The sequence below is a fragment of the Saccostrea cucullata genome, unplaced genomic scaffold (genome assembly GCF_032062105.1).
Source record: "Saccostrea cucullata isolate Sc308-1 unplaced genomic scaffold, CSIRO_AGI_Scuc_v1 ctg207, whole genome shotgun sequence".
Taxonomy (NCBI): domain Eukaryota; kingdom Metazoa; phylum Mollusca; class Bivalvia; order Ostreida; family Ostreidae; genus Saccostrea; species Saccostrea cuccullata.
This window is the reverse complement of record NW_026931392.1, coordinates 384,803-404,065: the sequence shown is the minus strand read 5'-3', so window position 1 is coordinate 404,065 and position 19,263 is coordinate 384,803. Positions and strand designations below refer to the sequence as shown.

At 32.2% G+C, this 19,263-nt stretch overlaps 1 protein-coding gene and 1 pseudogene across 5 annotated transcripts in view; both read left to right on the top strand.

The window, feature by feature from the left end:
- LOC134232495 (uncharacterized) overlaps positions 1 to 19,263 on the top strand; it is a 72,530-nt gene that overhangs the window by 20,679 nt on the left and 32,588 nt on the right. Inside the window, exons 1-2 of one of the 5 annotated variants that reach the window (XM_062714472.1) lie at positions 3,080 to 3,229; positions 8,256 to 8,531. The exons of 3 other annotated variants lie outside the window; for them this stretch is intronic. In XM_062714472.1, coding sequence (XP_062570456.1) covers positions 3,163 to 3,229; positions 8,256 to 8,531 — 343 coding nt within the window. In that variant the 5' untranslated portion in view covers positions 3,080 to 3,162. Of the gene's footprint in view, positions 1 to 3,079; positions 3,230 to 8,255; positions 8,532 to 19,263 lie in introns of those variants that run through there. One more of the 5 variants, XM_062714473.1, reaches the window with a different exon arrangement.
- LOC134232497 (uncharacterized) lies at positions 17,353 to 19,134 on the top strand (annotated as a pseudogene).

Sequence of the window (19,263 nt, the reverse complement as noted above, 5' to 3'; positions counted from 1 at the left end):
AACGGAAAGAGTGGACGGTTAATTTGACATAGACTTTAACGTGAACGGAAGTTGGTTATCCTAACATGAAATTTAAAATATTTCAATGTTTTAAACATGGGAATGTCATATTAATCAGAATCTTCAAAGTTACAAAATAATGAAATGGACCTATTTCTTACTGATTTTGTTCATTATGCATTCTGTGTCGGTCGTTTAAACAATCCAGCTGCAGTTCTTTATTAATAAATACAATCTGCATCAAACTATAACAAAATTTCCCAAATGAATTCGCAAAGGTTCAACTTGTGGTTGGGCTAAATGTCAAATCCTTTAAAACAATTGAAGGAAATTCGCGAAACATAGTCTTAGACTTTTCGAGTTTTTTTCATTTTCAACCAATGTAATTTTCATATTCTTAGATTTCCAAATGTTTTAAACCTCAGAGATATTAGTTTTCTATGGAACATAAAGACTTCTTTAAAGCAGGAACCAATGAAACATAAAGAGATAACGAACAGTATTCAAGATCAAAAGTCCATAAAACAATACAAAATAAGAGCAGAGCAAACACGGACCTCCAAAACATCAAAGGTTGGATCAAGTGCCATGGAAGGGTGAGCATCCCCTGTCGACCGGTCATATCCGCTGTGTGCTCTTTGTCAAGATCAGGAAATAACGGAAAAATTCGTCAACAATTCAATTTATAAATAATGGACTAACAATTGGTATGAAAAACATCAGTTAGCATTTGACTCAATGATAAGTTATATTTGCTGACAAGGTCATTGTATCGACCATAGAACTTACGAAATGATGATTTTAGACCGCTGATTTTCTTGTTTCATCAACTTTTTGTCAATTATTTATCTCGTTTTAGAAATTGTTCATACGTAGAGTACGCTCTTGCGTATGGAATCAACTGAGGTATAAAAATTTTGAATGCAGGTGATGAAGGTATATTGCTGCATAAGTAAGGGTTGACACTTTTAAAGTTAAAGTCTTTACGTATATCATAGACCTTGGTTGTAAGATTACAAGTAAAATAGCCAAATATGAAACAGATATATCAGACTCTGTGGTATCTTTTATCTCAAACTCACCGGGATATATTGTATCGACATAAGAATGGAAGTTGCCATTATTAATTGACAATACGTCGTCGATGTATTTAAATATCGATTTGAAGGCCCTAGCAAGTGATTTCCTCTTTGCACGTAAAAGATTCTGCATCATATGAATATAAAAATAGGTCTGCTTTTAACGAGGTGCAATCGGTACCCATAAGAATTCCAATAGATAGTTGGCAGGACCTGGTCTCCAAAAAAAAAAACATAGATATTGTCAATTTGAAACTCAAGCATCTTTTAATGCCAACTTCAGAGTATTGTGTGTACAATCTGGATGTATTTTAACAAAATAATTTTGCAAATGGCCAATGACAAGGTAAGTAAATTTACAAGTTCCAATTTTATTGAAAAAGCAACTGTCAATAATATCAAAAAGCTGGACAAAGTCGTAACTTTTTAAGCTGTTGATTTTGGTAAAATCGTGTGATTTCAAATTGTCCAAAAGTTCCTTGGAATTTCTAAGCATCCACATCTGATTCACACTACTTCTTGAATGTATTGTTGCACAGTACTCTTGAAGTTTCTCCCTCCCTACTGTTAATATCTTTGTGAAGATTAAAGAAAGAGGCTTGCTTGAAGATTTACTGGAACCCGCTACTTATATTTGTTTGTAAGGATTCTTGTGAAGTTTCGGAATCCAATATATTTATGATAATTCAAAATCATTTTGGTTCTTTGGGATTTCGAAAATATTCAAAACTGACATATTATTTTGAAGAATTTCCTCTTTAGAAAGGGGACTATGAATAGAAGTTGGATTATCACTTGTAGAATTAAATCCAAGTTCTTCTAAATTAAAATTTATATCATGAGCCTTACAAACAAAGCCAATGTTACCTGTTTTGTCAGCAGGGACCAGTACGCATTGATCATGTATCTATCTAATTCTTTTTTCACTTCTGGATTGTTGAATTCAGAAGGATAGATGGTTTTCATATTGCCCCTCAATCTTTTAATAGAGATTGTAACATAGATCTGATACATTTAATCCATTCTGATACAGTGTCAATGTCTTCTTTTTCATATCTGGTCTATCGTCTGGCGTAATCTTCTACAGAATCCATAATATTTATAAAATCCCGACGCCAGTTGAAGGATCAGGGTTCCCAATATTTACAATTATTGATCTAGGGTCCTCATTATTTATTTATATCACCTGTGTCCAGCAGGACTATAGTTATAGGGTGTAATTAAGACGTTTGGAAGCAATAGTCGATGTTTATTTATAGGATATACAAGTGTAGTCTTGAACTTGAATTATGGTGGAATACAAGATTGAAGTTTTAGGAAAAGATGGATTGTTTTAGCTGCATTTTCCTCAGTAAAACAAGGGGATTTAAAAAGCCTTTGATATGCAATATCCATAATCACAGATCCGAGCATATATTCTGGTGTCGAGGAATCAAAATGAACCTTCAATGACATTTTCAAGAAGACTATTTTTAAATGTTTTAAAGGGAGAGGGTAAAGTGTGCTGCGAATATGATGTAGACCAAACTGTTGATTTACACAAGGTACATGTAGTAATAAATCAAATGTATTAAAGGTTATTTGTAAGACCGATGCCCATGACTAGCCTACGTATCTGTGTATGGTTGAAAAGTCTAATCACATTTACTTTATTACACTGTGGACTGGAAAGAATTCCAACACTACTGACAATGGCACTAATTCATAGAGAAAGGCTGTACCAAGTTTTAAAATGACGCTTACTTATAAGTCAGTCTTACAGAAAATGTAGATAAATAAGGATAAGGAAAAGTGTTGAAGAAATAGACGTGTGTCTTTATACTTCAATAGTAAAATCTATAATTATATATCCTTAAGTTCTTAAAAACCAAGACAGAAAAAAGCAGTTAAAAACTGAGGTAAAAGATGTGTTACAAACGGAAGAAGAAACTAAATCACTTTAGACCTACCATTGGATGCTATAATGTTATTTAAGTAATTGATGTTCATTTAACTCACGAATTCAAGTGACATGTTTTTTATTTAAGACAAACATTTTCTTCCTTGTTATGCAAACATCGTTTGATATTGCAAGTAAATACAGATGGAGAGACTGGTCAACGTCTGTCCTGTGCTCGCGTTGATTTTTGTGCGGTTTTCTCTTCAACATGGTGCGTAACAATTATCTTACTCTTTGAATGCTTCAAAAACATTACAAAAATAAAACCTTGCCAGATACTTATCATTCTTTTCACATTTCAAGTTACACCAATTCTTCAAATGAAGCTGAAAGGGTGGTATTCAACATAGGTTTGTCTGTCTGACCGTCTGCAAAAATTAAGAAAAAAACATAATCTGGAAGGCGTATTCTTACTGGGGTATTAATACTTGCAAAAAATATGGTTAAACAGATTGAGAACTGCACTTGATATCTTTCATTATACTATTTTTAAAATTTAGTAGAATACATGTATATGCATATTGATTCACGAAAAATTAAAAGTTACCCTGGAGTGCTAAAAAATATAGTGATTTTAATAAGGTTGGTGAAAATCTAGACATTTTTAAAATGATTTTCGACTAAACGACTAAGTTAATAACTACATGTATTACTTATCACAGTACTTGACGCTGTGAATATAGGATTTGAAATACAGATTCTAATAAAATCCCCTGTAAGAACAATAAAGTGTGCATAAAATTTATGATTATTTGTTTTATATAGTTTTTATAACAGTCATGCAAACTTCTTTAGCCAATAAAAGATGTATACAAAAGGTCAAATTGTACTTATCTCATTTTGACTTTAAGACTATTTTTGATTATCTAAATGACAATCGTCATTGATATAGAAAGAAAAACCTACCATGACAATGACAAAAATTTATTCTCTTAAACGTACAAACATACATTGGGAGGAGGTAGGAAAAGATACAAACACATAGAAAAAAAATTATACTACATGCATGATAAACAGTACAAAAATCATGTTAAAGTCCGGTGTAAAGACGAATAATGACCCCCATCGAATAATGACCGGGCCTACCCGTAGAAAAAAAATCATTTTTTGTAGAAAAAGTGTCATAGGGGTCATTATTTTATATGTGAGTCCTATAAAAAATTTGACTCCCATTGAAAAATGACCCCCTTTAAAGTGAAAAGAGATTCTTTAATTGTCAAGTAATAAAATTTCTTTTTAATTTCCTCTTTATAGTGTTTGCTTAAAGAATAATATTCCACTTGTTTTTAGAAATCAAACCATGCAACAATCAGGTTCAAATACTCTTTAATAGAAAAATTAATTTTTCCTTCATTTCAACTTTTAGCTTGTATAAGTTTGGCAAATCCTTTTTCACAATGAAAGAGGAGGAAATTTTAACCCCCCCCCCCAAAAAAAAAAAATTACGTTAAATCAAAACAAAAATAAAATAAAATAAATGAAAAGCAAAAATATAAATAAAACTCTATACCTTTAAATAATTACGAAAGCCGGATAGGCTCATTTTTAAATAGGAAAAAAAAAATTAATTCGTTATAATGAGTACATGTATAGTTATCTCGTTATAACGAGATAACTAATTCGTTATAACGAGATAACTAAGTCGTTATAACGATATAACTAATTCGTTATAACGAGATAACTAAGTCGTTATAACGAGATAAATAACTCGTTATATGAAAAGCAAAAATATAAATAAAACTCTATACCTTTCAATAATTACGAAAGCCGGATAGGCTCATTTTTGAATAGGAAAAAAAAATATTTAATTCGTTATAACGAGTTAGTTATCTCGTTATAACGAGATAACTAATTCGTTATAACGAGATAACTAATTTGCTATAACGAGATACTAACTCGTTGTAACGAGATAATTAAGTCGTTATAACGAGATGATTAACTCGTTATAACGAGATAACTTATTCGTTATAACGAGATAATTAAGTCGTTATAACGAGATAACTAAGTTGTTATAACGAGATAACAAAGTCGTTATAACGAGATGCTAACTCGTTATAACGAGATACTAACTAGTTATAACGAGGTAACTAACTCGTTATAACGAATTAAATATTTTTTTCTTTTCAAAAATGAGCCTATCCGGCGTTCGTATATACTGTATTATGATATGAAAAGTTAATTGAAGACCATTTTTTTTATGTCCCTGTAATCGAAGATTCGGGGGTATATAGTTTTATCGTGTCCGTCTGTATGTCTGTCTGTCTATCTGGCGGTCTGTTTCTGCGCAAAAACTTTAACCTTGACCATAACTTTTCATTTATTGTAGCTATGCCTTTCATATTCAATATGTGTATATTCCTTGTGACAAGACCTTACTTTGGGTACCACCAAATTTGACCTTTTGACCTTTACCTTAGAGTTTGTCCCATTTTACAAAAAAAAATGCCAAATTTTTAATTTACTTTGGCTACAACTTTTTAGCTGTAGATACTAGTACTCTCATACTTCACAAATGTAATCCTTGTTCCATCGAACCTTTCTTAAGAAACCATCAACTTTGACCTTTGAGTTTGACCTACCTTTCAAACACTTATCCTTAGCCATTAATTTGGAATAAGTGGTGCTAGGGCTTTCCTATTTTTCAGTTGTATTTCTTGTGAGAAGACCCTACTTTGGGTACCATAATATTTAAATTGCATTTAAAAAAGTTTAATCTTCGCTATGTTGCCATACAGAGGCATAGCTGTTTCACAAACACATTTTTTTTATATATAAGAGGAGTTGCGGATAACAGATGGATACCTCAAAGCTTAACAGACGGACGGACGGACGGACGTCCCGATCACTATATACCCTCCCGCTTTTCAAGCGGAGGATATAATAATATGTTATACTGCTGATTTTTTCTGTCAGAACGATGATTTCCACCATAGAAAAAGAATGTTTACCTAACCCTTTAGGCTCGATAAATCTTTACTCCTTTAGATTCTGAATCATCGCATTGACCTTAAGGTTTCGTCAAAGGTCAACATGTCCAAAAAATTTTTTACAATAGCCCTAAAACTATGTGAAGTATAAAGTTAAAACTTTTACATTTTATAAATTTTTCATTTATTAACAGATAGAAAGTATCACTTGATAAAAAAATAAACTTGGAAAAAATATTAATTGAGAAAAACTCTTCTTAAAAATGCATATATATGCATTCTTAAAAATGCATATATTTTCCAAAAAATACACCTAATTAATCCCTTGCTCTTAGTGAAAACCATCATTGCAGAAACAAAATATGTTTATCAATGGAGGGCAAGTTGGACTTGGAATGCCTTTGGAAAGTTTTTTTCCCTGTTTATTTTGTTCAAATATTAAGACTTGAAAGTGAAAGTACATTGCAAATGGCAGATTTTAAAGGGGTCTTGTCTTTATACATACATGTATCATGCTTTCAATAACAGCCTTTCAGAGACCATTCATGTCCAACTTGCCCTTCAATGATAAAAATATATTATTTCTGCAATGTTGGTTTTCACAAAAAGGACAGAATTAAGTAGGTGCATTTTTCTTTATATATGCACATTTTCTGATACAATTTTTCTAAAAAAAAATATTTTTTAAAAATATCAAGTGATATTTTCTATCTATTAATCAATGATATATTTATAAACTGTAAACGTTTTGACTTTTTACCACACATAGTTTTGAAGCTATTGTAAAAAAAATATATTTTTTAGACATGTTGACCTTTGACGAAACCTTAAAATATAGCTATATTCGTATGTTATGAGATCAACATATCATCAGTTTATTCCAAATAAGCTCAGGTGAGCATTTTGGCCAATATGCTTCTTTATCTAATTTTTTTTGCCCCTTAAAAATTTCAGCTTTTATCCACAGGGAGTCATTTTTCTACGGGGGTCATTTTTCTTCACGTGGGTTCTGCAAATTTTTAGGGTGATGACACTTTTTCTACTGGCAAAAGAGTCATTTTTCTACGTCGAATAATGACCGGGGGACATTTTTCACTGTCGCAAAATGACCCCTGGTGATTATTCGATGGGGGTCATTATTCGTCTTTACACCGGCGGTTTCTAGTTTGAGACTACAAAAATTCAAACGAAACTTTCTATCAAAGACAAAGTCATAAAAGGTGTAGTAGTGAGAGAAAAAAGTAAAAATGTATACAAGCAGCAAAGCGGTGAAGAATATATTATTGGTCCTGGAAAATGTTTTTATAAGACCCATGTCTACACAGGTCAAGAGCAGCACAAAAATAAAATTAGTGTCTCGCTATGCTGTATCATTCCATGTTTTGTCATTGGATTAAATGTAAGTTTTTAGAAATTCGTTATCATCAAAACATTAAGAATATAACTGTTACCGCCTTATGCAGTATCATTCTAATATTTGTCATTGGGTTAAATATTCTTTTTAAAAAATGTTCTCATTCGTTATCCTGAAATATGTTAACGAATCGGAGTGGTTTAGAGTATTCATTGCTCTAGAGTCCTGGATTGGATTCATTCCTCCATATTTTACGAATGAAGGAGTTACATTTTGAAAGAATTTCTTAGAAACTTTATTTTGTAGCAAAAATTGTAATATTTTGTATTATTTTATGGAATTTGAGATTGAATACTGTTGGTTATCTCCATATCCTTCTTCCAACCAATTAGAAATATATATCAAAATTCATCCATATGTTAGAAGGATCTTTGTCCATTATTTCATTGCATTTCTTCCTACAATGCTTTTATATTTGAGTGTAAGACTTTATAAAAATAAATGAATAAACATACCCGGTATATTAATTTTGAATTTTTTCCCCACAGTAACATAAATTTTACATATACTAAAAAACTATGATTGATTTAAATTGTCAATTTATTGAAAATCCCTATCTTTATATAAATTAGTTAAACAAACACAAAAAATCTTTTAAATTTGTATATGTGAACAGCAGAATGTGAATCATTTTAAAACAGCGTAGGAAATCTGACAGGCCTAGGACTTCTACGTAGACGACGACTTATTATAATATACAATTATATAAGTTCTTCTGGTCTTTGTGCTAGGAGATCCAATAAATCGCTTCTTAGTGCTTAATTTTTTTAATATTCAAATATATTTATTCTTTTTTAACATTAATAAAATACTTTTTATTAATCATGTTTGGAAGTTTAAAACCTTTTTTAGACATTTTCCATGTATAAACATAGTTTGCAACATTTTTATTTCAGCTTTTAATGTAACTGTAACACCAAACATTGGAAAAATATTTTATTCCGATTTTGTAAAAGAACCCACAAAGAACATTACATGTGAATCTAACTGCCCGAACTGCACACATAGTTGGACTTTTTATGAAGGCAAACGACATGTGAAGACTGTCAGAGGAAAAGTTTTATTCTTGAGTAACACTGTGGTCAGGAGAAAATATGGTCATATCGATATCTTTTGTCGTGTTTTGGCATCAAATGAGAACTATACAGATAGCCAGAGGATCATTATTAAAGGTAAGTTAATCTTTACTTGACTTCGATGTGATCTGAACATGCACTATGTGATTCATAAATGCATAACGGACATACTGATGAGATTAATTTTTATTAATTCAAAAAAATTGCCTTTTCATAATAGACATTTTCGATTAAAAAAAATATTTGTATGATATGAAGAACGAAAGTCATAAAAAGTGTTTCATTGTTAAAATAACCATAAGAAACAATGGTATAAAATTTTATTACACACTTCAATATTAATAATAAAGAAAAAACTTTACATCTTTAAACCTCAAAATATCTTTTTTATTATTTCTTATGAAAGCCACGGTCGTGCTTTAACCCTGATATGATGTAACCCGAATAGAATTTTTGAACAGTAGCTCCACTACCAATGAAACATACAATGGAGTACATACAAAAGCCATTGTACATTGATATAATATTTAACGTACTTTCTATATATATTTCAATTTATATAAAAGGTATTTATTGTTTTTTTAGTGTGGGAATTAAGCTAGCAGCTATTGCAAATAAAAAAAATACAAAACTTGTTTCTTGCGGTTTTTTGTGTAATAGTTGCAACAGTAATTCCTTTACTAAAAACCAAAGAAATAAAGGATATGGAGAAAACGAACAGTATTCAATATCAAAGTCCATAAACAATACAAAATAGGAGCAGAACAAACACGGGCCTCTAAAACATCAGAGGTGGGATCAGGTGCCATGGACCGGTCACACCCGCCGTGTGCTCCTTGTCATAATCGGGAAAGAACGGGAAAATCCGTCGCCAATTCAGTGTATAAATAATGGACTAACTTTTAGTATGAAAAACGTCAGTCAGCATTCGACTCAATGATAAATTGTGTTTGCTGACAAGGCCATTGTATCAACTAAAGAACTTACGAAATGATGACTTTAAACGAGACTGCTGATATTCTTGTTTCATCAACTTGTTTGTCAATAATTTACTTCGTGTTAGAAATTGTTCATATGTAGAGCATGCTCTTGAGTATCGAATCAACTGAGAAATATAAACGTTGTATGCAGATAATGAAGGTATATTGCTGCTTAAAGCATTGCTGTGATGTCATTCCTTTGTTCTTGCAGTCTAAAAATTTACCAGTGGCAGTCTGATATTAGTGAGCAATCTGATATTAATCGTAAAATCAGACTGTCTTAGTACTGATATCCTTCAAAATTAGACTGCTACTGAACAAAAGAAATAAAAAGTGTGATAATTTAACAAACAGCAATTAGAATTTCTCAAATAGAATGATGTCAGGTTTTGAAACATTGCATGATCTTACAGAATTGCAAAATCAAAAAAATTGAACTTTCAATTACATGTACAACCATAATACTGTAATAAGAAGAAGAACATGTGGCAGACCAGATAATGCAAATAAAACAAAAAAACCACAAAAACTGGTCAACTTCTGATAAACTTGTTAAAATTAAAGAAGTGTTTCAACCCCTTTCTCTGGTTTTTGAAAAAGAGTTAGCGTACTGGGGATCACCAGAGAAGCACATAAACTTTCAAAGCTTGTTTTTTCTGTAATGAAACATCCAAAAAAGGGTATATGAAGACGTTTAAAGGTACTTGGACACAGATTTGAAGTTAATATTTTCTCATTTTTTCTGTATAATATCACGAATTATATATTTTAATAGTATTTCACACAAAAATTAATTAAAAATCTTATTTCATTTAAAAGTTATTAAAACTTTAAATTTTTTGGCGGGTTTGATTGACACATCCTTGCACTTTCACAAATTTTAACTTTATTCTTAATCCTTAGGGAAAGTGGCAATTTTGATGTGTTTTAATGAGAAATATTAAAACATTTATCAAGAAAAATAATTTTATGCAGAGTAGAAATGTTAGAAAGCAAACACCTTCACAAATATCGTCATTCCGAACTAAGAGATGCATACAGAGTTTAGCAAATCGAGCACACTCGTGTTATGTACACAGTTTTTGTAAACAGGCCTCGAGTTCTGTTATTGTTTATATTTAGAATTCACCGGGTGCGTTCAATCGTCACAGTCTGCTTACCACAACTGCACGGACTGACAATATATTGTGTGTTTGTTTTGCTTTCGAACGTGTCTACTCTGAATTTTCTGGATTACATTATTAATTTTTTTCATTTATACAAAACGAGATTGCCACTTTTCCTAAGGATTAAGAATAAAATTAAATTTGTGAGAGTGCAAGGATATGTCAATCAAACCCGCCGAAAAATTTGAAATTTCAATATCTTTTAAACGAAATAAGATTTTTAATTAATTTTTGTGTGAAATGCTATTAAAATATATAAGTCGTAATATTATAGAGAAAATAATAATTTCAATTCTGTGTCCAAGTACCTTTAACGTAAAAAAAATGAAATGGACTAGTGTACATTTAGCCTCTGCTTAATTTTCTGTGGATATTCTTCATATCAGCATTTTCCATTCCATTCCAAATTCATCATTCACTCGATTGTTTGTATGATAATTCGTTGCACTGCTTTAATCTCCGTGTATGTTTTAATGACGAAAAAATTTGTCCCCACTCTCCCCTCTCTCCTTATCAAATTCTTTCAAATACCTTCTTCAGTGTACCCAAATCCCTATATACTGATTACTTTTCATTTAAGCCTGCATTCTTGAAAGAATTGCTTCAGTGGTCATTAACACCTTTGTCTTTTGTTCTAATATCGGACTGTCTCAGGTAAATCAAAGCCAATGTTTTAAGTACGATATATGCCGAATACAATTCTGTATTAAAAAATCTCAGACAGTTTTCGGCCCTAACGGGCCTCAAACTGTCTGATATTCTTTAATACAGAACTGTATTCGGCATATATCAAATACATAAGTAAGGGAAGTTGATAACAAATATTTTATTCTTTAAATAAATAAAACATTCTAAAATATTATGGTTATCAAAAACAAATCAGCGAAGATGGTATGTAAATTAATGGGATTTTTTGTAGAAATCAGACCTACCACACTTTAATAGATAGATTTATGACAAGGAAACAGTGATGTTTTTAAAAAAGAATCTAAGACTTGCAATGTTACAAATTTTTTATTTAAATATTTTAATCAAAATCATATATTGCATTTATCACCATATTGTGATAAATTCTTTAAATACCAGCGCAAGGGTGATAATTCGTGGGTTATTGGTAGTGGTTAAACATTTTCGAGAGTATTTGTTTTAAATAGATGACGCAATATAATCAAGGACCGTTTGACCCCGATTTTCGCAATCTACCGAAAAAGCTAGCAGGACAGACATGTTGTAAAATTAGGTTGCAAAATTTCATGTCCTAGAAATACCACAAATATCCGCTGCCATCGGATCGTAGTGTCACTCAAATCAAGGAAGATGGGGAAACAACAAGTTAGATGTGATACAGCAAAGCGTTTAAGGATACAAATTAAAAGTATGGCCGAGATAGCAGTTAAGAAGGGGATATGATAATGACATGTTCCACCCCGGATTCTGGATGGGTTAGGTCTAGAGAAATTGAGTTTAACAAAGCTGTCCTACAAGATCAAGAACACTAATCAGTCATCCATGGCTGGAAGAAGTGCCAATGGCCAATCTCGGGGGATGGGGGTGGGGGTGAGGTTAAATGACGGGTACGCATGCATTTGTAATCTGGCAGATATTCAAGTGATGTACCGGGGTAGGTTCAACAATTTAAAAAAGAAATGAATTTATATTATCAGAACGTCAGTGTTAATGTTGCACAGGTCTCTCTGGATTAGGGTTAAAGGTCATAAGAGACAATACCTGGAATAAATTTTGTTATGTCTAGAAATGAGTTCCTTTTTTATAACTGATGGTATGTAAGTTATTTAGACGAATCTGAAAGAAAACTGACACTCCAGCTCGTCAAAATCTTTCTTCGCAAAACACTATATACAAATATGATGACTTTTCTCCCCTTGTTGATGACGTCAGAAAAGCCCACTTGACGCGATGCCAATGGTGGACTGTTTTACTTTATTCTAAAAACGGCCTAGTGAATATTAGATCAAAATGATACAGTGCGTTGCGTATAACTGTAACATAAGAAGTCAGAAGAGTGTCTCAATGTTTTTATTCCCAAAGGATCCTAAATTTAGAAAGATTTGGATACGAAATCCTCGCAGAGATCCCTTAACTGTCACATATTTTTCTAAGCTGTGTTCAAAACATTTCACGGCGGACCAGTTCAAGATACATCCCGCTTTAGCTAAAAAGTGTGGGTATAAGAAACTAGATCTTCGGGCAGATGCAGTCCCAACGCTCTTCGACATTCCAACGACGAAGACAGAGAAAAAACAACGAAAATCGACTGCTTACTTTAAGCGAAGGACGATAGAAGTACGTATTGTAGCCTACATTTGAAAAAAAAATTGTTTTTTTAATAAAAAGTATGTTCCCAATTATATTCTTCAATAAAAATATTTAATGCATAATGAACATATACCAGAGAATTCTGTGCCCATCAATATAATACGTATAATATAAATGTATAAATCACTACATCGTAATAAATATACATACACGAAGAGAGAGAGAGAGAGAGAGAGAGAGAGAGAGAGAGAGAGAGAGAGAGAGAGAGAGAGAGAGAGAGAGATCTATACATGTATGTAAAGAAATTCATAGAACTCTTGTTTACAATATCCTGTTGCATGTCTTTTAGGCTTTAAGAGATAATGTGGAAGATGATGCAGAATTCGAAGAAGCCGAAGTAACTGGGCAGTCTACATTGACAGATACTACATGTAGAACAAGCGAGACCAGTACTGCCACTGCAAGCAACACTTCCCAGTTTGATTTGGTAATGCACACATTATTGCATTTCTTTTTATTATTATTATTATTATTAATTTTAATATCCACTGGCGGTTTTAGATGGGCAACGGGCCCCCTTTTGTGAATGATATATTAAATATGATTTATTTTGTATTTGTGGGTGGGTGGGCGGACTTCTACAAAATTCCTGGATCTGCCACTGATATTTCTGTCTTTAAATAATTTATTGTATTTGAATTTTAAAAAGTTTACAGTTCAGTAATGTTAAGAGAAATGATAGCTCGGTAAGCTCACTTTTTCACAAGTCTAGCTGTGAAATAACATACAAAAGTAATATTAAAATGTAAATTAAATTGTTCATAGAAATTGAACAACGATTTGATGTTTTATTTTTCAGGTATCTTAAGAAATAGGGATGTCACATCAATTCAACGTGTTTACTCAGACTTCTCTTAACCACTGTGTAAGTAATTAAAATTCAAAATATTTAACAATACTTTTTTTTTTCATTTTAAAAAATGTATTTAAAATAAAAATATTCAAATACATGCACAGGAACGTCAAAGTGTCATGATACAAGCATCTCCAGTAACGAGGGAAATAGGTGTTCAGACAGACATTGCCTTACTCAGTTCTAATCATCTGGCAGTAGAATTTGATGATGACATGCCTACAGATTCTGATCATTCTGACATTGAAGACTCGGACATTGAATGGACATTCCCGGATCAGGATAGTGACGAAGGAGATATTAAACCAGCGACCAAGAATGACATGAATGGGGATACCTACGAAAGCCCAGAAGGCTCATTCGAGATTCGAGTTTCCAAATACGAGATTCGAAATTCGAGATCCGGAATTCGAATTTCGAGATTCAAGATCCAAACTAACCAATCAAAAACGGGTTCAACATTTAATTACTCCCCTTTATTATTTTTTTTACTATCAAGAAATCATTTAATATAATTATATCCTTTGGGTCATTTGTTTAAATTACAATGCAAGAAAGAGTGTAATATATATTAGAAGGAAATTTAAATAATAATTGTAATTTTGATTAGCAAGATATGTTTCAATTTATATTATAGATTCTTACATATTAAATAGATTAAATATATCAGGAGTACATATGCATATAATTTTGTATTGTCGACTAATCTTAATTTTTATGTATTTCCTCTATTAGGAAAACCAGAGGTACTTGTGGACCGCAGAGCTTACTGGCCATTTATTTTACAAATTATATTTATTACATTTATTCATCATGTTTACAATACGAAAAAATCGCTGGCGTAAAACCCCCAGAATAATCGCTCAAAAAAAAAAACACTATACATTAGTACCCCCCTATACAAGAGAGAATGCTGTTTTAAGGATAAAATGTGGGATTATTACGAGATGCAGAATCAGTCCGATAGCATGGACTAAGAAATATATGTAGAGACAGTGTGAATCGACATTTAAAGTTAAAATAAAATAATTGCATGTTTTCAAACCTAGAAATACCAGTGGGGGTACAACGTAAACAAACCGGAGTTGCATACCTTTCTCTCTTATAATGTATAGTGGGGCATTTTTTTCTTTTTTTGTTAAGCGATTATTCTGGGGATTTTACAATTTTTTCGTATTGTACACATGATGAATAAGTGTAATAGATATCTTTTGTGAAAAAAAATGTCCAATAAGCCCTGAGGTTGAATATCGAAAGGCGGGGGGGGGGGGTCCGTCTACAAGTACCTGTGGTTTTCTTAATAGAGGAAATACATAAAAAATTAAGTTTAGTAGACAATACAAAATATATATATATATATATATATATATATATATATATATATATATATATATATATATATATATATATATATATATATATATATATATATATATATATATACTACTGATATATGTAATCTATTTAATATTGAAGAACCTATAATATAAATTGAAGTATATCTAGCTGATTAAAAATCCAATAATTATTTAAATTTCCTTCGAAAATTATAAAATACTCTTACTTGCATCGTAATTTAATAAAATTGCCCATTTGTTATAATTATTTTAAACGATTTCTTGATAGTAAAAACATAATAAAGGAGATTAATCAAATATTGAACCCGCTTTTGATTGGTTAGTCTGGATCTTGAATCTTGAATCTCGAATTTCGAATCTCGGATATCGAACCTCGTATTTGGAAACTCGAATCTCGAATGAGCCTTCTGGGCTTTCGTAGATACCAAGTTTATTGTGTACAAGAGCAGTCTTGAACATCTTCTACCCACGAATTGAACTGTGGCATTAATTTCCTCAAAACCGATCATACTTGGAATGTTCTAGGTACATAAGTTAATAAATGTTGTAATAACATTTATTAATAGGGATAAATTCATACACAAAAATGATATACATGGTAAATAGACATATGTACATTACATTGTTTATAAACATAATTGTTTACTGATTCTGAATCACAATAGTATGGTGTAGTACCTAATTGAATATATCTATATTTGGTATTTTGCTTTAGGCATTGCTGTCAGTGTCCATTCTACGTGCAAAAAGTGCAATATCTCCTGGGAGTGGACGAGCCAACCTTTCTCTGGTATGATGCCATGGGGAAACCTTATTGTTGCTGCTGCCATATTATTCAGCGGATGCAGTCCTGTTAAGGAGGAACAGGACCTTTAGCTGAAAAAATTCCTGTCAATGAATTTTTTTCGCATTTTTTATATTACTAATTTAATATGTACTTCACATTTTAAAACGGTCCTGTCATGGGATTTCTTGACTTATTTAAAAGATATCGCCCCACAAATACCACCCTGTGTAGAGTTTGTATGGAGTTTAGATACTTCATGTTTACGGGCCCATAACGGAGTCCATCATGCGAATTTTTACGCACAAACGATAAATATTATGGATAATACTAAATACTCAAATATTTCAGAATATTCATACGGTTTAAATTATCTGAAAGTAATTGTTTTAATTTTATATAGTATTTGGGTGGGATAATTTCTGCATTTTTCAAGGCAGCTTCAACGACAAAAACCTCATTGGGAAAAAATTCTGTCAATAAATATTTCTAAATTTACGATTAAATGTCAGTCCTTCATCGTAATTATTTACTGCATAAACATCACAGGGTGAAGCTTAACTCAATATCGCACAGGACATCGTTCAATTAGACGTAAGCGTGATAAAAACGCTTCACGTTTGTATTTTCCGAGTGCGGGAAATCAATTGTGACGTCACACGAAAACATAAACATTCAAAATCATCTAAATAGAAAGAATCTCTGCTACTAAACGCGAAAAAATATTAATTTAAAAAAATCTGCTTCAGAAATTTATCACGAAACATTGACTGTGACCTGTTTATTATGAAATAAAAGATTATGACGGATGTGTGTACTTGATCTCGCTGCACTGAAAATTCAAACACTACGTCTATGACGTCACTGACGTCAAACTGCAGGGTAAAGAGAAACAAATGTGTGGATTTGGCAACTTTAATATCTAAATAATGGCAAGATCTTTAAAAATTTTATGAACAATAATTTCTAAAATTTAATGTTTAAAAAACAATTTTAGAATTTAGAATAATATTGCACAAGAACTGCTGATTTTAACAACGTTTAACATGTATATCATCACCGATTAAGGCGTAATATGTCTTTTTAGTCATGTGACATGTTCCCTGTCTCCCCTTAAGGCTCTCAACTTCCTTAATTTCGCAGGCATCAGGAGTTTCAGTTACAGGACATATAATGCCCTACAACAGCTCTATCTTGTTCCAGCAATTGAACAGGTATTGTATTACATGTATTAGTATGCTGTAGTATTTTACAATTTTACCATAAATTCTCTAATTTGGTTGGTTTAACTAACTGAGGTTATTGATCAATAGGTTTGGCAGCAGAAGCAGCAAGGTATGTTTGAGGAAATAAAAAGCAAAGACCACGCTGTTAAATTAGGTGGGGATGCCCGGTGCTGCTCTCCTGGACACACTGCAAAATTCGGCTCATACTCAGTCATGGACCTGAGCACGTCAAAAGTTTTGGATATACAACTTGTCCAGGTATTACATCTATATATATTAAAATTCTTCAAAGTTATAAATCCAGAAATTATATGCATATTGATTGCGATAAAATCAAATTTATCATTAGTTAGATTCACAATACCATGATGCTCTCAAGTACTACATGTACTAGTATCTGATTTCTACTCAGAGCAATGAATGCCAAACTCGTATCATATGGAGCTTGAAGGGCTAAAAAGGTGTTTGAGAAAGCTTCACGAGGAGGAAATATCAATATCTCATCTTGTAGCAGACAGGCACAGTCAAGTTAAAGCTTACATGAAGCGCGACCAACCACAGATTGTACACATGTTTGATGTTTGGCATGTTGCTAAAGGTATATACATTATCTGTTATACATGATGATCAAACATAAAAAGTGAAAATATTAAGTTTGGGACGATATATCTCACTTTTGATCTCAGTTCCACTTTTCCACTATACATTCCTTTTGTTAAAGTGAGACTTGGATCAATAGTGAGCTCATCTAGCTTTTATGGCCCAGGAGCTATAAGTCAAGAGTATCAAATATTATACGTAATACAAATATCCGAACATGTATTGATATAAAAAAAGTATTGTCCCAAACCTAGAAAATAAAACCAGATGTAACAGTAGCAACAATATCTTTTCAACTCTATAGGAGTCTACAAAAAAGCTGGAAACTCTTTTGAAAAAGAAAAACTGTGAACTATTTGGGGCATGAACCCACTCTATTAGCAATCACATTTATTGGTGTGCAGTTTCAAGTCATGGGAATGGAGAGATGATTCTAGAGAAATGGGTCTCCATTTTAAACCATGTAACATGTACATGAAGGACATGGAGAACTATACCCGAGATGCCTTCATGGACCAGTTGATGACAGACAATGGGTCAGGAGAGGTATGATGCAAGTGTGGAATTGTTCAAATGATTATATGTACAATGACTGGATATGCAACTGAACAATATTGTTCATGTAAATATGAACATCCTAGTAACTATTGAACATTTAGGCAAAAAATGTATTATATGCATGACAAACTTAAACACTAGTACAACATTACAATATATGGAATTTAAATGATTCACTTGTAAAACCTGGATTTTTTTGTACAATTCATGTCAAAACTTCGTGTACATTGTACCCTTTCTTTTATTTAGGATCAAAGGCATTCTTAGAACTGGAAACAGTTGTTAGGGGAAGGATGCTGCTGACAGATATAAAGCAACTATCAAATGTCGACCAAACCTCCTTCTTAGAGGCTTATCATAAAGTAATGTGCTCTTTTGCACCCAAAGCTGTACACTTCTTTTATATACAGATGCAGGCTCGGTAATATTCTATGAATCATTGTTAATATTTTCAAAATAAAATGTTCAAAACATACATATTGAGCATTAATTTTTACTTCAAGGGCTGATAATTTTTAGACCCTTTTAAATTCTTATTATATGAATTTTCTAAACAGGATATACCTAGCAGCTCTGCATTTCAATGAAAATGTAATCAGGCCACAAAGCAGAACAAGGGAGGGGGAGAGGCAGTACAGTGTTTCTTATCCAAAAGGTCGCCATGGAGAGGGTGTTGCAAAGGAAGTTAAAGTTGATCAAATTTTCAGTTACCCCCCGTTCACACATAGACGCCGCTTCTACTACGATCAAAGCGTGTCCAAAAGCGTGGCCGATCGTGACAAATCACAGGAGAAACGTCGTCATAAGCGTAGTATGATCGCAGTAGGGTCTTCATGATCGGAGAGCTCTACACTCTCGCCATGCTTATTTTGAACATGTTCAAAACAAGCGTAGCGGGATCGTGGCCAACAAGAATCGGGGTGAAGTCGTAAAAAGAGCGTAGTAGAAGCGCCGTAATCGTACAAG